At 33.9% G+C, this 24,746-nt stretch overlaps 1 protein-coding gene across 5 annotated transcripts in view; it reads left to right on the top strand.

The window, feature by feature from the left end:
• ROBO2 (roundabout guidance receptor 2) overlaps positions 1-24,746 on the top strand; it is a 572,640-nt gene that overhangs the window by 53,257 nt on the left and 494,637 nt on the right. For all 5 annotated transcript variants that reach the window (XM_061194027.1, XM_061194028.1, XM_061194031.1 and 2 more), the window contains exon 2: positions 4,696-5,022. In XM_061194027.1, the coding sequence (XP_061050010.1) occupies positions 4,696-5,022 (327 nt within the window). The remainder of the gene's footprint in view (positions 1-4,695; positions 5,023-24,746) is intronic.

The raw sequence follows: 24,746 nt of genomic DNA on the forward strand, positions 1-24,746 counted from the left end.
TGTTGACGTATTTTTTCATCTGAAATCTGGAGAAAAAAGTTCTATGGTCCTATATAAAAAAATAAACTAAAGTTATTAATGGAAATTGATAAACAGGTGCTCTAGAGCAGGATTGGCAAACTTTTTCTGCGGAGGATCAGATCACAGTATTTCAAGCTTTGTAGACAGTATACAGTCTCGTTCTTCCTTCACCTTCTGCTTCTTTTATCCTTCTTCCTCCTCTTTTTTTAACAACATGCTAAAAATATTAAACCATCCTTAGCTCAAGGTCATACTAAAACTGTTTAAAGCAGTGCTTCTCAAACTTTAATGCACATATGCATTGCCAGGGAATCTTGTTAAGATGCGGATTCTGATTCTGTAGGTCTGGGGTTGGGCTGGGGACCCTGTATTTCTTATTTGCCCTTGGATATCAAAGCTTTTGAAGTTAAACTGTTTCATGGCTTTTCATGTGATGAACAGCCCCCTCTACTGTTGGGTTTTGAATCCCCAGTGACTTTGGCTGACAACTCAGCTATCTTTTTTGTTTTTTGTTTTTGTTTTTTAACCAAATAATGGGGTTGTTTTGATCCTAGTACTTTAGTGGCCCTTCATAATTTTAAAGCCTCAGACCTCTTTGGAAATTTGATGAAATCTGTAGCCCCTGTTGCTACTACTCCCTCCTGCCCACACAAGAATACCCATTTTTATACACAATTTCAAAGAATTCACGAACCCATCTAAGGCTTACCCATCTTAAGGGTCACTGCTATAGTTGTGTAATGTCTGAATTTAAGGGAGTTCAAAATTAATTCCCTCACTTTTAATAACATCTTAAAATTTAGATTGCAGCTATGTTTTTGCATTTCTCCATATCATTCTATCTATCTATCTAGCTAGCTAGCTACCTACCTACCTATATGACTATCAATCATCTATCTGACTGGTACAACCTTTTAACTTTATTTTATGCCCTATTGGCCATTGCTGGCCTGATGATTACATTTAAACTTAAAACTATGAATGAGGAAAATAACCTAACTATTGGTCAGAATGAACATGAATTGTTACAATGCCTTGTATTAAATTTGTTCACAGTGCCTTTACTTATGCCTTTTTAAAAACTACTTTATTGAGATATAATTCATACATACTTTACTCATTTAAAGTGTACAATATAATAGTTTTTATTATTTTCATGGAGTTGTCCAACCATCACCATAAATAATTTTAGAATATTTTCATCACCCCCAAAAGATTCTCCAGTCCCCCTTCACCTCTCACCCCCGTTACCTACCCTAGACAACTGAAAATCTATTTTTGTGTCTATGAATTTAACTATTCTGGACATTTCTATGTAAGTGGAATCATTCTGTGACTAGCTTCTTTCACTTAGCGTAATATTTTCAGTGTTCACTTATGTTTTAGTGTGTATCGGTACTTCATTCATTTTTATTGCTGAATAACATTCCATTATGTGGATATATAACATTTATTTATGCATTCATCAGTTAATGGACATTTGGGTTCTTTCCATTTAAAAAATTATTATGAATAATGCTGCTATCAATGTTACAGTTTTTGTGGGGACGTAAGGTTTCATTTCTCTTGGGTATATACCAGGCAGTGGAATCGCTGGGTCATATGTTAATTCCAAAACTTTTTGAGGAACTCCAGATAGTTTTCCAAAGTGGCTGTGCCATTTCACATTCCCACGAGCAATGTATGAGGCTCTCAATTTTTCAACGTCCCAGACAATACTTGTTATTTTACATTTTTTGGATTATTGCCATCCTAGTGGATGTGAAGTATATCTCGTGGTTTTGATTTGCATTTTCCTGATAGCTAATGATGTTGAGAATCTTTTCATGTGCTTACTGACCTTTTGTCTAACGTTTTTGGATAAATGTCTATTCAAATCCTTTGCCCATTTTTAAATTCGGTTATTTGTACTTTTATTTAGTTGTAAGAGTTCTTTATATGTTCTAGATATAAGTCCTCTATCAGATATATGATTTGCAATTTTTTTCTGATTCTGTGGGTTGTTTTTCCTTTTCTAATGTTTTTTTCAAGAACAAATATATTTGTTGCATGTGATTTTGGTGTCACATTCGTGAAGGTTTTGACTAACTCAAGATCATAAAAATATGCTCCTGTAATTTCTTTTAATTGTTGGATAATTTTACCTCTTACATTTAGGTTGTAGATATTCTTTTGAATTTTTTATAACAGCGGAGTAAAGCTACTACAAGAATATCCAAATGCAATAGCACTAGAATAGTTTACATATGTTATAGTGATAAATGAGTAAAATTCTCTGAGTGCTATTGGACATGTTAGATTCTAAATCTTATTGCTAAATAGTTTAGATGTTTTGCCTCTAATTCTCTTATTAGTCTATTATTCTATATTTTATTTAATAAGTGTTAGTGTATTTCAGGTCCTGTTCAGGCCTTATCCAGGCCAAACTGCCTAATAAGGCAGAGAACTTTTTGATGTAGAAAATAGCACTCTAAAAACATGGACAGTTAACTTGCTTAGTTTTAATAATAGAACAACTTTGGCATTAGAGAGAATGTAGATGATTGCATATGGAAGATTAGAGAAGAGCAAGGAAGGTATCCAAACAAGATGACTGTGGCTACCGTATGTCTGTTACATGAAAAGTGACATATAACTCTTGGTGCATTTTAGTATCAGTTTCTATGGCTATGTGTCCAGACCTTTACATTTGGGAATATGCTACTGATTTGCAAGCTATGATTAGTTATTCATAATTAAGTACTTTGGGATCTTATTTGATTATTACTTTTTAAAATAATTCTTACTTTTTATATTCTATAAATTCCTCATTTGTGTTAGGGCCTCAGTACTTACAATATATAACCTTCTTTATTATTGTGATGCAGGTTGTGATTTTCTGTCCATATTTAAATGCTTTGGGTCTCTTTAGTTCTTTTCTTAAAATTTTGACCTGTGTAGTGTAAATTACTCTTGCTTTAGGTACCTAGCACTTGTAATGTATAAGTTCCTTCTTGCATCTGATGAGCTAACAAATGGTAATCAGCAACCTTTAAAAGTTAATCCTCTACAGAAAACATTCATTCACTACCAAATTAAATTCCCTTTATTAAATTCAAACACAAATTTTAAATTAATATTGAAAGTTAACTGGAATCACATTGATGAGTAAATATTACTTCTGTTTATTGAACAGAAATGTGCCAATATTGGGTGATTGGTTGGAAAATTGTAAGAGCTTTTAAAAGCTCGTATGTAGATTATCATTATGTCTCCAGACAGAGTTCTCTCAGCCGTCTCCTTTAGAATTATTTGCAGCAGCTGGTAGGACCTTTCCACAAATAATGGCTTCTGACACTTCATAAATTAAAATATTCAAAACAGTACATTATGTAAAATTTTCATCTTAAGATACCAAACAGGTCCTTCTCTTCCTATTTCTTCTAACTTTTAATGGCCCCATTTTCATTGTAGCCACAGGAAAGTTATTGGTACCTGTCACTCTTCCTTACTGTATGGAATACCAAATTCTCTCAAGTGATTATTTTACAGTATAACTTATATCTTCCTTCTTTTTTCTACCTTAAGTGTCTCAAGGTCAGGTTCTTTTTATTGTTCTCTGGGATATAGAAGTAACTCTCACCTGTCTTTTTTGCCTCCATCGCTATCTATCTTTTACTGTACAGACCAAAAGAATCTTTCTAATACACAGATGGTCATGTCACTGCTCCCTCAAAATCAGTTAGCCATATGGAATAAAAGTCACACTCCTTAGCGTGGTATTTTAAGCCCCTTTGTCTCCGGCTGTAAGACTGCCTTTTACCCTCACCTGCCACGTTAACTTCCTCCCTGATTATGAAATGTATTATACGTATATTGTCATTTCTCTGTCCTTTTGCTCATGCTATTTCTTCATTCTGAATGTCTTTCTCCTTCTGTTGACATATTATTTTCATTCTTTACAACTCAGTTTAAATGCTGCCTTTTCGGGGGAAGCCTCTCACTGTGCTCTAGTTAGAGTTGGCATTACTTTTCCCGATCTTTTCCTGTAATACATTTCTTGGACCTCCATGCAACACTTATTTCCACATAGTGATTTAACCTGAGTTCCTCAGTCAGACATACCTGGATTCAAATCCTGCCTCTACTGCTTACTTCTTCCACAGTCCTAGACAATATATGTCATTAAACTTCTTCCTCATCTGTTAAATTGAGTTACTATTTGTACATAATGTTCAGGTCTTTTTTTGTGTTGACTCTGATAGCACAGTGCCAGCATGATAAACGTTTTCTATGTGTGTATTTTAGGCACTTGTCCACTTGGCTTTCTCCCCTAGTACATTGTAAGCACTTTGAAGACAGGAAATTAACCTTACTCATCTTAGTACCCATTGCAACTTACTGGTTCCAAAAGAAAATTTCATGCTTATTTTTATTTGTCCTGACTCATGGAACATGTTAAACCTAACTCATTAGAATTAACATATTAATTTATTGCTATATTGTCTTGTTCCACAAGGGACTTGGAATGACTTACGAGATGCATAAAGAACAAAAGACTGAAACATAAATAAAATAGTAGTAAGTGCAGTATGAATGATTGAATAGTTTAATTTTATCAGTGTGAACCTCAGTGAAACAAAAGCTATAGATAAGGAATGTTAAAGCTTGTCTTCATTCTGTCACATTTTGTAGGATCTCGTCTTCGCCAGGAAGACTTTCCCCCGCGGATTGTGGAGCACCCTTCCGATGTCATTGTCTCCAAGGGAGAGCCCACCACGTTGAACTGTAAGGCCGAGGGCCGGCCAACGCCCACCATTGAGTGGTACAAGGATGGTGAGCGGGTGGAGACTGACAAGGATGATCCCCGGTCCCACAGGATGCTTCTGCCCAGCGGTTCCTTATTCTTCTTGCGCATTGTGCATGGGCGCAGAAGTAAACCTGATGAAGGAAGCTACGTGTGTGTTGCAAGGAACTATCTTGGCGAAGCAGTGAGTCGAAATGCATCTCTGGAAGTGGCATGTAAGTAAACGTAATGAATCTCATAAATGGCATGCGCTTTTACTTTGATTTTTTTTTAATAAGCTTTGATTTGTTCTCATAGATGCTTAATACCTATACAATAAAACAGTCAATACTCTCTGCATAATTTTACTTTGCCTTCTCCAAAGAAAGCTCGTCAAAATAATGTATAGCCAAGGTGTTGCAATAAATTTATTTATATTGAAGCAATGTGGGTATTATGATACCCAAGCAAGGCGGTGATGATGCTGGTCGTATTTAAAATTTGGGTTATTAATGAGAGATATAATAAAATATTAAGGTTGGTGATGTTAAAATAAAAAGTTTATGTGTAACATGGCATCAAATACAAGGTATAAATTCATTATTGTACCTATTCCTGTTACCTATTTATATATAACTAATATATATACATATATATATTTTTTAAATCTAACTTTTATTGGGCAACTTTAAAAAGAATATACTCTTTTAGGTTATATTAACTCTTTTACTTCCAGGCTAAATTCAGGGATCATTACCCTAGGCATGCAGGGGAAAATATACCAACAACAGCAACTATATTTTTTTATCAAAAAATTCATCAGAGAAGAGAACTGATTTCTGTTTAGGGACAAAATGTGCATATAGAGGAAGGTCTTGCTCAGTTTTGGTAATCAGCAGTAGCTAAGGATTTGTCCTGCCTTTGCCACTTAAAAATATATTTATTTATTAATCAGGTAGCCCAAATAGCACTAGTAAATCAAGGCATCAAGGCTTTGCATCTATTTGATCATTGAGTCCATAACTTTGTTTTTCTGGATGGTTTTCCAGAACAAATTTCAAAATATGTTAGATTTGTTTTCTGGTTTATAAGTGAGGATTTGGTGTCATAATTATTTTGGTATTCTCTATTTTGAAGGAATACTTTATCAAGAATTATTTGTGAATAAGATAGCAATAACTGAGCTTAAAAAAAGTTTGTGCTCTTCAACTTTCTGCTTGTACCAGTAGGTGTTCATAGGTAAGAGAATTGAAATATTTCAGGATGCATGCGTCTTTTTTATATAGCTGGAATGAGAGTGCTGGATAATAGTTCATGGTCTCATGTCTGCAATTAACTTTGATACATATACTCACATGCTATATGGTATCACACTAAATTATAAAACTTGTGTATATGTGTATCGAACTTCTCACAGTGTATCATTACCTTTATATATGAAAACATCTTTTAGTAAACAAAATCATACAATTTCTTATTCAGCTATCACAATGAAAGCTTTTGCTTTTACGCATCCAGTCTTTTGATTTATGCTTTGTACCAAGAAATCTGGAACCCAGTCCATGCTTGAGATGTGTAAGTCCAATAGGAAAAGTCTACAGGAATCCTAAAACCCAAATTTATTACGTGAAGTACTTTGAGATATAAGCATTAGAACTTTTGCTAGCAATGCCATTTTGCGCCAGTTGCTAGGTAATTTCATTTTTATAACTTACTTCAAAAAGCAGTTAGATTAAATGCAGTTTAGTGAGGTTTGAAATATACACACAGAACCTCAAGAATGCAAATATTCCTAACTGTCCATTTTTATTTTGAAATATCTTATTTCTGGAACATTTCAAACAAATTGAAATATTTCAATGTCAATTCTATTGATTGTTTTCCCCACCAGATCCCTTTATAGTAAATATAACATGCATTATTCTTTCCTTTTATAGATAAAATGAAACCCATGATGGTTAGGTGACCAAGACTAAGACAATAAATTAATGGGGAATTCAGGATCAGACCATGACTGTTCTAATTTTCAGTTTGAGAGAATTGTACCATATTTCGAAAAACGCTCAAATGAAACCTGGCTCATCTTATATAAATAAAAATAAAGAACTTTTAATTAAAAGTTTTTCTTTTATCCACTCAACAGCAAATAACTTTTTATTTTTTAAATTGAGGTATAGTTGTTGTATAATATTATATCCGTTTCAAGTACACAACCTGGTGATTCACAATTTTTAAAGGTTAAATTCCATTTATAGTTATTATAAAATATTGGCTAAATTCCCCGTGTTGTACTATATATATCTTTGTAGCTTATTTATTTTAAGCAAATAACTATTTTTAATCCTTCACTAACTTTCTTCTCAATATTAAAGTTTATCTAAATTGGCCAGTCATTTTATTGTTAGACAGCTCTAAACTGATCTTTATTCTGATCCTTAGCATTGTTAAAATTGCTCCCAACACACATGCATCTTGTACTTTTATTTAACATAAAGGATTTCTCTCTTTCTTAATTGCATCATTAATAATGAATCAAACTGTTTTAGAGGGAAAATTTTAAACCACGATTTTTGTTTCATGTAATATGACAGTTGCATTTTTCTTTATTTTTAAATCAATGAGCTTTGAGAAATGCTAAAAAATACTTCTGACCTAGAGAGGAAAACAAGAAGGGTTCTAAATTGGATTTAGCTAGTGAATAAAATTCTTTCTTCTGATGCCCTGTCAACAGTTCATGCCATTTGAGGCAACAAAAGATCAAATAATATCCATTGATATGTTGCTCATCCCTTTCGCATTAGCTCATCAGTCTTCTCCATTTCCTTATGTGTTTCATAAAATTTGTTAATATGGAAATTTAGGTCAAAACATTGTGATTTGTCAATCCTATTGATAACCAAGGTGTATTTTTATAAAATGATAGGAACCGCTGTGGGTCATATAAATGTCTGGCCTTCATATTTTAGGACACTCAACATAATTCCTCAATTATGGCGTATCCATTTCTTCATTTGTTAAAGGAAAGAATGGAAACCTAAAAACACTATGTATTTGGAGAGCTGCAGGTAGCTTGATATGAGGTTGGTGGGCAGCGTAGGTTAGAAAGATAGGCATGTGCTGAATCATAAAATCTAGACTTTTTGTTATGTAAAAGGAGAGTCTTTTCTTTCAATTTTGAAAGAAAATTGAAGATAGGGTTAAAAGGATGATGATTGAAGTTGAGCAGAGTTAAGAAGCTGTCAAATCATTCAGAAAAGAGTATATGTTAGATTTTAAACTGAACAAAGAAGTGAGGATTAAAAGAAGGAAATAGTTTGAACCGTATTTAGAAATTATAAATTATATCACTTTATGGTTGGTTTGGGGAATAGAGGGTGATTACCAGATGTTTTTGGTGGAGTGACTGTGTATATTATGATACCTACCATCCAAAGGGATGGCAGATACAGGAGAAATAACTCTAGTGAGAACAGGAAAGTGAAGTCAGCTTTGTTGTATTGTTTGACATACCAATGAAATATCAGGGTAAAAATATGCCATATTCCATTAAGAAAAGAGCTTCTGGAATTGAGAAGTCTTTCCCAGATGGAGGTTGAAGCCAGGGGAGTAGATAGACATAGATGTGATTGCCCAGGCAAGCTGTGTATAGGGCTGCGATCACTCCCGTTGTTTGGAAACAATATTTAATGGTGGGCAAAGGAAAGAAGTCTAGTTCAGGAAGCTCAGAGGAGGTATTGGAGTGATAGAACATGGGAAGTGGAGTGACAAGAAAAATAAGGAAATAATTTTAAGAAAGAAAAAGTGGTGGGCAATGCAAATGCCACGTGGTGGTCTAAATAAAAAGTATCTGTGGTCTCTAGGGGTGGAAAGAAAGCACAGCAGCTGAAGAATGAGTAGGTAGTGGAGTTGGAATGGCAAGTGCTGCCTGTTCTTTCAAGAACTCAGGGGCGGTCAAAATCGGTTGAGAATGGATTTAGGTGTATATAGGAATATCTAGGTGGTATGGATGGATAAAGTAGCAAACAACCTTGTTATAACTTTTATTGTGAAATAATTATTGATAAAAAATCTGGAATTTTTGACTCTGCTTCATCTTGATTTTCATTTTTAATTTCAACAGTCTTGCTTTCTGCTGTCATACGATATGAGCAGTTTTATTGATAACCGTCTGTCTTGACTGATTGTATGGAAGTTAGCCTGTTTTTATCATACTCTATTCATTCTCTTTTTGTTTTATTAAATACAGAGTTCACTTTTATGTAACGGAACAATATAATTGAGGAAAAAACTATTCAGGGCCAGTCATTGCAGTGGAGATTTGAATCACTTACACATATTTGCTCTTTTCCCCTCTTGGTTTGGAAAAAAAAAAGCAATCCAGAAAGTACTTTTTAGATCACTTTAACTCAAGGAAGGTATTTAGGCAAAAAAGTGATTTTTACATATTTAGAAAACAGAATTGCAGGTTCTACAACGCACTTGGCACTGAAGAATTCAATACATAGTTTTCCAATGGGACTACCAAGAGAGCTGAGGCATAGCTGGTGCAGATAGGATTTCAGTTTGAACTCCAGGGCTCCCTGTGTTTGGAGCGGAAGGAGCACAGGGGTCCTCACACAGATTGTGGCTGGCTGTGATGCAGCCTGAGTCAGTGGCAGTGCCTAGAGATGGCAGCTGTAGCCCCAGGTGGTAAATATATGACAGCAGCTTGATCTATCGACCAGGGTAAGAGGGGGTTCTGGCCTAAATGAAAATTCATGAAAAATTGATGAAGTCCCCAGATTATTTTTTCCGTTTCCTTTTCTCTGCACTATGCCAGTGCAGAGAGGGGAGATTAAATGAAGTGATGAACGCTTTAGTGGCAAGGAGGTTGTGGTTCAAAGGTCAAGGGTCACTTAGAAACCGGTCTTTTTTTTCCCCTTTCCTTACTTATAAAGCAAAACTAAAACACAAGAACTTTTCAGATTAGCTATGATTTACCTTTGCTTTGATAAAAATAAAATAAAATGGCTAAATGTTTGAAAGTTGGCTTTTGATGGAACTACAAAAGAGAACAGATGTGGTTCATAATTCAGTTGGGGAACTAGAAATAGATTGAATTCCATGACTTCAGGGTGATTTCTTTTCTTTTCTTCTTCCTTTTTTTTCCTTTTTGTTTCCACATATGAAGACCCATGCCTCAAGAAAGTCATTTAGAGAAGGAAAAGGTGTTGCATTATTTATGTCACAGATTGCTAGAATAGCAAAGCTATGGAACGCTCTACAAACATAATGATCCTGCTTTAAATCCAAAACTAAATTGATGTTTTATCTGTACAAGGAAGAAAGGTTATAGAAGTAGACTGACTTTAGTAACAGAGGTCACAGGTGGCATTAAAAATGAACACAAGGTGAATTGTTTCATTGATATTTCCAAGTTAATAAATATGTAATTTTTTTCTTTTTCTTTTTTTACTTTCGGCTGTAAATGAATGTTATCCAGGCAAAATACCTTTATACTCCAAAAACACATGAGATAAATTAAATTGCAGAAAAGCCTGAGCCATGGAGAGCTTTTTTAAAAAAATTACTTTATTGAGATATGGTTCACATATAATTTACCCATTTAAAATGTATAATTTAATGTTTTTTAGTGTATTCACGGGGTTGTGCAGCCAACACCACAATCTAATTTGAACATTTTTGTCACTTATAAAGGAAACTCTATACCCATCAGCAGCCAATTCCCATTCTCCTGGAACCCTTCTGCTACATCCCTAAGCAAACACTAATCTACTGTCTTGTCTCTATATATTTGCCTATTCTGGACATGTCATGTAAATGGAATCATACAATACATGGTCTTTTTTGACTAGCTTCTTTTCCTGAGTATAATGTTTTCAGGAGTAATCTTTGTTGTAGCATGTATCAGTATTTAATTTCTTTACACTGCTGAATAATATTCTATTGTGTGGATATACCACATTTTATCCATTCACTCATATGTTGATGGAAATTTGGGTTGTTTCCATTTTTTGTCTATTACGAATAATGCTGCTATGAATATTCTTGTACAAGTTTTTGTGTGACATATGGTTTCATTTGGGTATTCTCTTGGGTATATATCTAAGAGTGGAGTTGCTTAGTCATATGGTAACTCAACTTTTTAAGGGACTTATAGGTAACTTTTAAGTGTAGATAAAAATATTTATTAGTGTTATTGAATTAACCGTATCCAACTCCCCTCTTAGTACAAGGCACAGCTAGAAACATTGCCAGTATTTGATAAATATTATTGACTGGCTGGCATGTTATACTTCCTTGTGTTATATGTCCATATTTTAAGATAAGATTTAATTAATTAAAAATATAAAATAATTAACTCTATAAAGCCACTGAATGGTCATGAAGTTTCTATTTTTTTCTTTGACCTAGTTATTTAATTCAAGTAGGTATGAATTGATGAAATAAATTCTGAAGTCACTTCCCCTTATAAAACTTCTTACCAAACCATGTTGACTTTGGCCCCAATTAAGTTGGACAGTCTTGCTATTTGAATCTTACTTCACTTTCTGCCACATTTTTATTTGTCCTGAAAGAGGACAATATTCTGGCTTCTCAGGAGATGACATTATCTTTTCTGAGAATAATTGACATAACCTTTCCTGTTCCCAGGTTATTTTTCCTTTCAAAGGTCTTAAAGTTTGTTTGTTTGTTTGTTTTTCTTTCATTTACTAGGAAGGTTTAGAATAAGAAATTAATGGTGATTATAATAGAAGTTGACTAAGTAATTCCAGGAGTAGGGAAACAAAGAACTGCTATCATGACTCAACTTTCCTAAAACAAACAAATGTATCTATTTAAATGCATAAGAGGCAACTAGTCAATTGGAACTGATGTTCATAGATTTTGACTAAGAAGAATATAAGAGCTACTGGCTTTTTCATGATTCCTCTGTTTGTATTTCTACAAATTTCAAGAGAGAATGCAGAGAATTTTGGGGGAGGGTATACAGACAACCACTGAAAAACACTCATACCTTAATGTACTTGGGCCATGTTATGCACTAAATTGTATCCCCCCCAAATTCATATATTGAAGCTCTAGTCCCTAGTACCTCAGAATCTGACTGTGTTGGTAGATTGGGTCTTTAAAGGAATAAATTAAAATACAGTTGTTAGGGTGGGTCCTAATCTATTCTAACTGGTGGCCTTATAAGAAGAAGGCATTTGGACACATAGACACCAGAGATGCACATGCACAGAGGAAAGACCATGTGGGGACACAGTGAGAACGTGGCCATCTGCAAGCAAGGGGAGAAACCTCAGAAGAAACTAAAACCTCCAACACCTTAATCATGGACTTTTAGCTTCCAGAACTGTGAGAAAATAAATTTCTGCTGTTTAAGCCACACAGACTATGGTATTTTGTGATGGCAGCCCTAGCAAATTAATACAGGCCATTTGTCTTAACAGTAAGAGTAACCACTAGTAAGAGACCATATAAAAAAAAAAAACATAATGATTTGAATCAAATATTGTTTGTGCTCTGTGGATTTGTACTGCCCTGCATCCACAATGTTGGCCCGAGGCTGTTTTGAAAGAAATCTGTAAACTCAATTGAAAGTATTATAAACTGTGAATGTATGGGCATAGAGAAATCAATCTAAAACATCTTTAACTAGAAAGAAAAGACAATAGCAAATGTTTTGGTATTTTTTTGGTATTAGAGAACAGTGTTAGAAGGTACATGAGTGTGCATACGCACACATCTGTGTTACTTGGGCTGTTTTGTCGGTGTACCTTTTAATTGTGTAATACTCCATCAAATTCTTTCATATACAGGTCTCTCCTTTAATCTTCACAAATGAAGGTGTGAAATTGCTATGCCTGGAGTACATGTTTCAGCTTATGAACTATTTAAATATGTGTAATGCTGTATTTTGATATCAGGTTTCTGTTAACTGTATTAACTGTATTCAACCCCTCTCCCTTTACAAGTCTCAAGTTGCCATTTACTAAAATTAGCCTGAATTAACTCGGATTCCAAGGAAAGCACATAAATAAGAGAAAGAGGAATCTTGATGTTCTCTTCTTTTCAAAAGATTATTTCCAAAAACAGTTTAATCCTGAAGTCTGCAAACATGTAAATCCTATCCATGGAATGATAGCCAAACATATTCATAGTGATGCTAAGGTGTATTAAGACAAAACTTGTTGAGTTCAGCTCTTGTTTTCAGTCTCAGAATTTTTTTTAGATAAAAGTAAGAAAAGACTATTTATGGTTTGGAGGGTTTCCCACCTATAAACCTTCAATTTATTCGATTTCAGCTGGTTTGTAAATATAAATTGATTCTACTGAAAATGTATATAGGTTGACACTGTAGTTAGGAAACGTAATTTTGTGCAGCAACTTGTATCCTTTTCTCTCAAGATATGTGTTTCATCAGAAAGACAGGTCTCCAATTTTCCTTCGTTAGGTTGAATTTGTTTCTGATAATTATAATACACATTGTTTAATTCTGAAGCGGCTCCCACAAGGTTTCTATAATTACATAAAGGGGGTTGCACTTTTTTCATGCATGAGTCAGTATATATGTTAAGCTCTTTAGAGGAGTACAGAAGTAAAAACGGCAGGTGATATTTTGTTCAACTCTGGAAATTTCTTCTTCTGTAGAAGTCTGTAACAGCCTGTGACTTAACTGCTGAAGGATGAGAGGTTAGCCTAAGCCTGTTAAAAAATTGAACCTCACAAAGCCTGCAAACAAGAGTGTCAGCCTGGGTTACAGGAAGCAAGAAAAGTCCGATTGGCCTACGCCATTGGCCCTTTAAGTAGCATCACAAGTAGGGCCTAGAAACTGAGTGTAAAGTAACATCTAAGAAGAAAAGGGCTCTTTTTATCACATATACCTTTTTCTGATAATCAGGCCATTTTCCAGTTATACAAGTACTTATTATTTATAAAGACAATCATTAAGTTTTTTATGTGGTTATCTAACATCTAAGTCTGTACAAAGACTTTGGCACAAACTTTACAGTTTTTATGTATAAACTGTAAAATTATGGAAAGGTAACATGACTATTTTACTTTCATAATGTCATATTCAATATAGACTGTTACGTATACATATATATATCAACCTGCTTCACTCTCCTCCTCCTTGCTTTTTCTGCTTATTCACATTGAATGAGGATGTTCAGTGTTTTTCCTTAAATCTATTCAAAGGTCTTTATTGGCTTTCTTAGGCATTAGAAGTAAAAAGCAGCTTAAGAGATCCATGCCTTCAATGGTGCTTGTGTTATAAGTGAGAAGCCTGGGAAGCCTCATCAAGTAACAGCTAACCTTCCACTGTGGTGTGGGGTAAGGGCCCTCAGAAGGACATGCCACAGGCAGATTAGAAGAAGAAGTGACATCAAATGCTTCTGGATGAATATGAATGGAAAGTGGCCTTAGCAAACTGGAGAGAAGTGTAAAAGCAAAGACCTGAGGCTGTGTGTGATTGGCCAGTGTGGGGAGTAATTTCTATATTTGTTGGATTGGAGAACGTATGTAGGAGAGTAGAGGGAGATAATTTAAATAGGGAAGTAGAGATTGGTCATAATTAAACAAACTAAGGAGCTTGCATGTTATCCTAGAAGACCTGAGGGAGCCTTCAATGTTTTTTTGATTCGGGAATGTTACTTGTAAAGTATGAGAGGGGATATGTTAAAGGCAGTATAAGGTGGATTAGAACATGGAAGAATGTGAAGGTAGGAGATCTATTACAAATTAAGGTATGGTAAGAAGAAGGTTGAATTAATTTGATGAATTAAATTGATGCCTGAAAGATAGGAGATGGCATTTCAAAGGAGAATTGATACAAATTTAAGAAATGAGTTTGTGGTCCAAGGGATGATATAAATTTAGTTTGCTACATTTTTGGACAGTACTTTCTAATTGCTAGGTGCTCAGCTAGGTGCTGAGGATACTGATATTTAAAACAAGAGTTGTTTAATAAGTATAGAGTTTCAGTTTTACAAGATGAAAAAGTCCTGGATATCTCTTGCACAACAATGTGAATATACTTAACACTACTGAACTGTACACTTAAAAATGATTGAGATGGTATATTTTATGTTACCTGTGGTTTTTTTACCTCAGAAACAAAAAACAAAAAACAGAACAAGAGACATGCCATCAAAGAGTGTTCAACAAGATGGTATAAAATGTAAGTCCTAGAGTGAGGAACACCTGAACATGTGGGAATTCAGAGGAAGAAAGTATTGATTTTGCCAAGAGAAATATGGACCAGGTGAAATGATTTCTGTAAGTGGAAAGTCAGTAAAAATAATCACTAAATGCCAGGATTTTTTCCTAAGTGTTTTATATTTATAGTTTATTTTGAGTATAATTCTCAAAACAACTTATTATTTTCTCTCTATTATATCTGAGGCCAAATCTTTGTTAACTTAGCAATTTTTGCACAGTTAAGAAGAGTCAGGATATGAAGCCAGACAGCCTTTGCCTAGAGTTTGCTTTCTTAACTACCATGCTAAGTGGTCTCATTGATTCATTTAAACAAACAAAATCATTTGACACTTAGAAGAAATCATTAGCATTTGTTTTAGGTATTCTATCCAGAAATGGTTATCCAGTTGTATACATACAATGAGAATGCTGGACTAGATGAAGTCTAAAGCTTCATTTCGGTGCTAAAATTCTGTGATTCATGGGGTACTAAAGGAAACAAACAACAGAAAGAGTAAGCTTTTCTTTTTTTTTAATTTAGTTATATATTGACATTTAAGAGCTCATTAGTTTATTCAAGTAATTCGATTTTCTCTGTACAGTTCCTAGTTGTCAAATATCAGTGTCAGGAAGATCCATCACTTTCAGGTCTTATTGACATGTTTGCAGGCCAAAGCAGCTTGGAGCTTAAGAATCAAATTTATAAGAAGAGTTATCTATCATTTAATATCTAAAGATAACTTGACTAAGTTTTATTAAAAAAAAAAAAGGGAGTATGATAATAGCAATGATACCCTTACAGTATTTTCTTGAGTTCTTTGGAAGTTATTAACATATTAACATGCATTATCTCATGGCATACATATTTGTAGAAATTTGCTAACTTTGATAGTTTCTTTCTAAGTTCAGTACTTAATGTTAACAATGGTCAATTTGGCTTTCAATTAACTCTATTTTTAATTTAAAAATTGATTAAAGGAGGAAGAATTGTTTTTTTCAATAAATGATAACTTGGAGCAATTGGATATTCAAAGGCAATAAAAGAAGCTCAACTTACAGTTCAAACATTATACAAAAATGAATTAAAAATGGATTAAATATTTAAATGTAAATCATAAAATTTATAAAACTTTTAGAAAATAGGACAAAAATCTTTGATACCTTGGGCTTGGTAAAGAGTTCTTAGACATGATACCAAAGCACAAACCAAAAAGATAAAATAAATAAATTTGACATCATTAAGATGAGAAATTTTTGTTCTCTGAAAGATCTTGTCAAGAGGATAAAAAGACAAGTTAAGTACGAGGAGAACATACTTGCGAACAACATATATCTGACCAAAGATTCATACCTAAAATGTATAAAGATCTCTCAAAGCTCAACATTAAATAAAACAAATAATCCAGTTAGCAAAAAGGGCATAAGGCATAAAGAGACATTTCACCAACAGGATGTATGGCAGGGAAATAAGCACTTGAAGAGATGTTAAAAATCACTAGGCTTAGGGGAATGCACATTAAAATAGACTATGATGAACAATCACTACCTACCATTTAGAACAGCCAAAATATAAAATCGTGATCTCTCATTCATTACTGGTAGGAGTGTAAAATTGTACAGTCACTCTGCAAAATAGTTTGACAATTTCTTAAAACACTGAACGTACATTTACCATACATTTGCACTCCTGGGCACTTAGCTAAGAGAAATGATAACTTACATCTGCACAAAAGCCTATACACAACTTTAAAGCAGTTTTATTTGTAAAAGCAAAAAAAATGGAAACAACAATTAAAATGTCCCTCAATAGGTGAATGGTTAAACAAACCATGTTATATATATACCACGGAATACTACTCAACAATAAACAGGAATGAATTATTGATATGCACAATGACTTAGATCTCGAGGGCATTATGCTGAGTGAAGAAAGCCATTTCCAAAGGCTACATACTGTATGGTTCCATCTATATAACCTCCTCATAATGACAAATTTATAGTGATGGAAAAGAGATTACTGGTTGCCAAGGGTTAGGGATGGTGGGGAGAGAGCCATGGGTGTGTTTATGAGGGGAGAGCAAGAGGATGATCTCTGTAATGATGACACAGTTGTGTATCTTGGTTGTGATAATGGTTACACAAATATACATGTGATAAAATGACATAGAAGCACATGCATTGTATCAATGTCAAATTCCTGGTTTTGGTATTTTACTATCATTATGTAAGATGTAACCACTGAGGGGAAACTGGGTAAAGGGTACAGGGGACATCTCTGTACTATCTTTACAACTTCCTATGAATCTGTAATTATTTCAAAATAAAAGTTTAAAACAAATAAGCTAACTACCTCAAGTAAACATAAGTATATAAAAATGTCTTATTAAAAACTAATAATTTATTTTATGACTTATAAATATTAAGTGTTTTGCTTAAACTTTGATGAATTCAGATTTTTCCAAATTTCTTTAAAATTCACTTATTCAGATTCACTGAAATTAATTAGATACAACTTGTGGTATGTTCTACATACAGTTCTGTGAATTTCTTTTTCTACTTTTGATTTTTGCTCCATCATGGGTTTTGAGTGTAATTATAGGGTTTTTTATTGGGGGGAAGGAAGCGGGGGTGTTAAAGTAAGAGGGGAGTGGTTGTTCCTAAGAATAAAGAGTCCCCAGTACTTGACCTAATGAACAGGGTCTCTTATTGTATAAAGCTGCCAAAAAAGTCTCTTACTCTAAACTGCATTAATAGTTCAGATTAAGAAATGTGATCCAGCTTGATTTTTTTGCTGCTAAAACTATGGGTGGAATATTGTTAATAGTTCTGAGTACCAGTTTAAATTCACCATTAAAACTGGAATACCACTAGAAGCGAAAGATTAAGGATTTAAGACTGTCACAAGTAGAAAAAGCGGAAGGAATTGGAATTATTATTGAGGAACAACGAAGACATGGGTAGGGCCGGTAGTTCTCACTAAGCACATCAAGAACTGTCATCCCAAAGAGAGAATATATTTGTTCCATGTGGCCCTTGAGGAAAGAAAAGGACCAGTGTATGGAAGCTGCAGGTTTTGCCTCAGCGTGCCAGACAATAATTATGGTGTACGTGTTCTTTCTTGGGATTTTTAGGGAATTATAGGCAAACCAAGGCCAATATGATGATGTGGTCAGAAGAGACCCTAAAAAATTACATACAACTATATATTTTCTTATAGCTTTACCTTATGTTTTACCTCAAAGGAAAAATCAGTCTTCATGATAATGAAACAAGGTAACAAAACTTAAGTACTGGTGACTTATTTAGTCTCATCACTTTATTATTCACAAGGAATTCCATAAAGTAGAAATGATTTCCTTAAATTTAGTATTATCATGTTTCATGAAAAGTCCTTGGAAAAATCTCAGTTATGCATATGTCTTACACATCTTATCTTGAAATCCTTTGAGATTATAAGCAATTAAATTAATTGCATTTTGTAGTCCAACCCCTCGTTTATAACATATAATTCCCCAGGACCCACATGTCCAGATTCAAGAGTAGCTTGATAGAAAGACTGATTTATTTTTGTTTTCTTCCTTGATCTGCTTTGAATATTCTTAAAAGAAGGAGGAAGATGCTGTGTTTCATATTCATATAAGATTTTCTTTTAAAAGCAGCTTCTCTCCAAAGCCTATTGTTAAACAGGACTACCTAGAAAGGGGTCAACTTGCAAAATCCTTCCTAACTACTTGTTTGGTTCTTTAGGATTGATGGATAAGCTGATAGAATCTAATCTTCATATGTGTCTGTCATTAATAGAGATGTAAGAATTTACATCTCTCAATTTACTTTGTCTTTCTTTTTTCTGTCACATCATAAGGAAAAGCTTTACTAATGAAGTACCCAATGGTAATAACCCATTATATGCTAGGATCTCTCTTTATATCAGATGACATGCAAATGAACTGTTCTATTTCTGTGGAGAAAGAAAGACAAGGAGTGGTGTAGTTAATCATGCTTGAGGGCTGCCATAGTGTCTTCTGGGAAATATTATCATTATTCATTCTTATTTAAGGGTCCTTATCCTGTGCATAAGAAAATCTCCCATTCATTCCATTTGGGTTTGATGTTAATTACAGGGGCATTAATGGAAGCTTTCTCATAAGAAATGGATGTAGGACTAAATCAGAAAAAAAAAAAAAAAAAAGCAACCTTTGGGTGAATCAGGTCATCATAAAACCGTGCATGAAGAAGCTGGCAGGTTGGAGGAACCTTAGAGATCATCAGTCCTCTTGTTGTTCAGATGTAGAAACTGAGGCCTTGAGACATGAACTGACTTAATCAAAGCCCCCAGTTGATGAGAGGCAGGCCTGAGATGACAAATGAGGGAGCCAATTTCATCAGACAGCAATGGAGAGGAAAGATAATTTGGGGAATTTCTTTTCCCAGAAAGGACCAGGTTCTGGCCCTGTCCTCCTATTAACTAGTTCTATAATTTTGGCAAAGCTTTTAACCTCTCTGGGTCTCTTTTCTTGAATTTAAGGTGAGGGGATTAGACTAGATCATTCGTCCTCCAGAAAAGTGGAAATCTAACTGAGCTACTATAGAGGGTTTGCATGTGACTACTGGACAAAATTCATTGAAAAAAGATATTTCCAACAGATCATGTATGTTTGGATTCCAGAAACTGAGAGGAGCCAACCTTGGATATCAAGTAATTGAGCAGTAGTCTTTTTAACTGGCCATTCCCCCAGTCTGTGAAAAAAACTTTTTTCTTATCCCAGATAATATTATTTTTTTCTTTCTTTTTCACCATTTCTTCAAGCAAATTCTGGTCGACAACAAGTAATTGATAATATTGCTGATAAAATGAAGATTTTCCTTAATCTTCTATGTCTTTTGAGGATTTAACTGATCATGGATCCACGTCTATGCAGTCCCTGGTCACCTTGTCACCATGTAATTAAGTCATTCTTCTTTTAGGCATTCAGGTCTAAGGTAAATTTTTTTTGCAAAAGTATGTATATTCTGGATCAGTGTTTCTGGTCTCTTGAAGTTTAATGTAAACAAATATAAACTTCTAGTATATAAATTGGATCTTGTTTTGTTTCTCTAAAAGAAATCTATGAAGCAAAGCAGCTAATTTTTGAGATGTATTTGACTTACACTTAGTGTATAAAATATTTTATTAGGTAAAATGCATGTTTGTCTTTTACTGAAATATTTTCATTATATGAAATTAATTTCATAATTATACACATAAGCAGGCATATATTAGACCAACATAACATTGCTCTTCTTTCTGGACCCATGTTATATAAATTACTAAAAAAAACTTTCTACTGTGTGTGTCTTTTTGTTTCTTTGTTTTATTTTTCCTTATTTTGTCTTTTATTTTTCTGGTTATAAATACATTCTTTTTTTTTTTATTGGAGTATAGTTGCTTTACAATATTGTGTTAGTTTATAATGTACAACAAAGTGAATCAGCTATACATATACATATATCCCCTCTTTTTTGGACTTCCTTCTCATTTAGGTCACCACAGAGAACTGAGTAGAGTTCCCTGTGCTATACAGTAGGTTCTCATTAGTTATCTATTTTATACAGAGTATCAATAGTGTATATATGTCAATCCCAATCTCCAAATTGATCCCACCCCCCTTTCCCCCTTGGTATCCATACGTTTGTTCTCTACATCCGTGTCTCTATTTCTGCTTTGTAATAAATAAGATCGTCTACACCAATTCTTTTAGATTCCACATAAATGCATTAATATACCATATTTGTTTTTCTCTTTCTGACTTACTTCCCTCTAGAGTATGATGGACTCTAGGTCCATCTACATCTCTACAAATGACCTAATTTCATTTCTTTTTATGGCTGAGTAATATTCCACTGTATATATGTACCACATCTTCTTTATCCATTCATTCTTTGTCCATCTATTGATGGACATTTAGGTTGCTTCCATGTCCTGGCTGTTGTAAATAGTGCTGCAGTGAACATTGGGGTGCATGTATCTTTTTGAATTATGGTTTTCTCAGGGTATATGCCCAGTAGTGGGATTGCTGGGTCATATGGTAGTTCTATTTTTAGTTTTTTAAGGAATCTCCATACTGTTCTCTATAGTGGTTGTATCAATTTACATTCCCACCAACAGTGCAAAAGGGTTCCCTTTTCTGCACGCCCTCTCCAACATTTATTATTTGCAGATTTTTTGATGATGACCATTCTGACTAGTGTGAGGTGATACTTCATTGTAGTTTTGATTTGCATTTCTCTAATAATTAGTGATGTTGAGCATCTTTTCATGTGCCTCTTGGCCATCTGTATGTCTTCTTTGGTGAAATGTCTATTTAGGTCTTTTGCCCATTTTTTAATTGGGTTGTTTGTTTTTTTGATATTGAGCTCCATGAGTTGTTTGTATATTTTGGAGATTAATCCTTTGTCCATTGCTTCATTTGCAAATATTTTCTCCCATTCTGAGGGTTGTCTTTTCATCTTAGAAATGTTGGAAACTAAAGAAGAGTAAAGAAAAAAATTACCACCAGAAATAAACATCATTATTTCCACTGTGTTTTTTTTTTCTTTATCAACACTATCACTTTAATAATAGACAATCTGTGAAATGGATTCAATTTTAATACTTCAGTAAAATAAAAGATGAAAATACTACACATGTAAATAAATATATCTATACTTTGGTCAAATTGGATAAGCTCTAACATAATTTGTCTATATTTCTTCAAAGAACGTTTAGAAATCTTATAATAATGGTTTGCACATGCACTAAGGAAATAGGAATAATCTAAATTGCAAACATGTTTAATAAGTCATTACAAATTCTAACACTGTGGTTTTTTGGAAGAGTTTTCATATCATAGTCTTACTGCCAAATACTTTATATCATCTCTGTAAAATAAGTTATAATCATTTATTTTTCTGTCACAAAAAAAGTTGTCTTTCAGCTTTCTAACTGTGGTGATGCCTTTGTGAATACTAGTCCTTCTTCCACCTTTTTTAAACTAATTGCCATATATAATAGGCCAAATTTTACTTGGTAAAAATCAACAAAGTAATTTTCAGTGCAGGGACTGACTAGACTTTTATGGGCCCTTTAAAAATATTTATGTATTTTTTGCTTGGGATTTTAGAGGTAGTTTATTCTTCATTTCTTAAAACTATTTATTTTAATAAATAGATATATTTGGGACTAGAAAGCAAATTCAGAATAGTTTTGTTTTCATATGTGATGTCAGTTCTAAGAAAAATTTGTTTATTTCATCCACCTAGTTTTCTTTTACCTATACCCTAGTCCTCAGTTGGAGTGACATGTGGAGTGACTGGTGTCTTGAGTGATGTAGTTAATGAGATCTAGCGACATCATGACCCTGACCCCTCTGTGGCCCTGGCTCCTCTCATCCATCTTCTTAACCCCACAGGCTGAATCAGTGTGTAGAGTCAGGATTAAACAAGTGTGAATAAACAAGTTCAAGAGTTTTCTGTCATGGCTGCCAGCATGTGGAATTGGCAAAGTAAGACATAGAGAACTTAATGCTGAGAATGCTCTTTGTGCACCTCCACAAATCCTGTTGGAGAAATCACTAGTGTTTGTGGTCACTGCAGTGCACCTAATCTCAGTTTGCTCCATTCCTGGACAGTGGTGGCGGTTGGCCTTTATAATCACAGAGCTGTTGGCACATTCAATGAAAGGATGGCTGATCTATCGCTTACCTAGTGTCACATGTTACTAAGGCTTTTATCTCATTAACTATGATTAATGTTTGTGTGGAATGGGCTTGTCATGTAACTGTTCGCATTCAGCAATTTTCAATCCCTTAGCTTACTTGAACAGATGAGAGCTTTATCTTAGGCACTGAGTGCCCTTATTTGCAGTCACTATTGTAACGTGGCATGGTAACTGCGTGATGTAGCTCTCCCTTGACTCTTGCCCATTATCAGCGTTCAGTGTGTTACTTGTCATTGAACTTGGGATGTCTTTATATAACTGCAATCAGATTGAAACCTATGAACAGTTTGGCTTATGTAGAAAAGAATAGAAGAAATGCAGTAGAACTGTGATGAAATATTTTTCTGTTATTTCTTAGCCTAAAAGTTGTTTTCCTAATATGATTTCCACTTAAGTCTATTTTCTCAAAGTGAGATGGAAAAGGGTAGAGATTAAGGATGCCGTTATTTTCTTGCCTTTGGCTGTGGTTCTTGCTTTATCTGTTCCACATTTGACAAGTCTTTCCCCTTAGCCCAGGGCACCATTTGATAAGTTGACCAGTCAGTGATTAAACATATTTATTTAGTTCAATGGGTCAGAGCTATTGCGACAGATAGAAAATTACTGATGGATTATCAATTTCAGCACCTCTGACATCTGGCCTCAATGTAGTCCATCATCTGAGGACTTATGACACATTTGCTTGGACAATAACATGCTCAGCTACCTGTGTGATCACAGAGCTGGATATTGGAAATATTTTGTGCAGAATTAATAACACAGAAGTCACAGAAATTAGAAGAGCTCTGCCCTACACTTGAAAAGTAAAAACACCCAAGAGTTTACACTGTTTAAGGCTGGAATGAAAACTGACTTGTACTTTAGATATGCTTTGCTGATTTGGGTAATGTTTTTATAATTTCTTTAACAAGCACATTTTGGAATTGCTGAAATAGATATTTGGAAATACTTTGGAAACAATAATACATGTAAAGAACTACTTGGGTCAAAATGTTTTATTTAAAAATTGTAATGAAATAAAAAATGGGCTTAAGTTTTGGTCTACTGAAGTTATGGAATTTCCAAAATAAAACCCCAAGTCAAATACTTACCATTGTAATTCTTTTTTAATTATAAACAAGATTTCAAGTAGGATTTGTAAAAACCTTTCTTCTTTTTATTGTTACTGTTGAGTGATCCTTTTATCCTAAGTGAATTCTAATAATAAAGAATGAGTCTTGTAGCAAATGCTAATCTAACATGGAAATAATTCTACTCCTCTGTCCATTTGACTAAAATTTATTCCAATACAATCTTCTTCACATCCTTATTTCAAATTTTCATATAAAATTTAAAAAATAATCTTGTGATTAGTTTTTTCAAACAAATATGATTCAGGTTAGCAGTTTGTTTTGAGGTATGTTCGTATCTTTTAAAAACTGGTCACACTTGTTAAGGAATTAATATATCATGACAGATAATAAGCTCTAAGTTTTATTTCAACTTTATTCTCATTTGTAAATATTTCATGTGATTATCCCTATATCCTTATATCCAGTGTCTCTAATGCCCTACTTTTCAGTGATTCTACATTTAATATATATGTGTGCTGTCATAAAAGTATTTGTGAAGCTGAAAATGATTCTTAATCTTCAAAGGGCTCATTTTCACACATTCTCTTGAATCTACAAACTGGTAAGAACTTAGAAATGTTACCTTTGTTTGCAAAATAAAGATTGAACTCATTGACATTATAATTTACATTTATTCACTAAATCCACATCAGAGCTATTTGCCATAAAATTGATAGGCCCTTTGGAATGTCCAGCACAATGTGTAATAACTTGGCAATATTACAGGTCATAATAGGTCATTATTTATTGCTACAGACTTCCTGATTTGTCTTGAAATTAAATGAGGTTTCTTCTATAATTTTGTGAAAATGTTTAGTAGTTGACTATAGCATTTAATCAACTCATCTCTCCTTAGATGCCTCTGAGTTGGTTTGGAAAATTCTTGGATGAATTCTAGTTGTAGGAT

The sequence above is a fragment of the Eubalaena glacialis genome, chromosome 6 (genome assembly GCF_028564815.1).
Source record: "Eubalaena glacialis isolate mEubGla1 chromosome 6, mEubGla1.1.hap2.+ XY, whole genome shotgun sequence".
Taxonomy (NCBI): Eukaryota; Metazoa; Chordata; class Mammalia; order Artiodactyla; family Balaenidae; genus Eubalaena; species Eubalaena glacialis.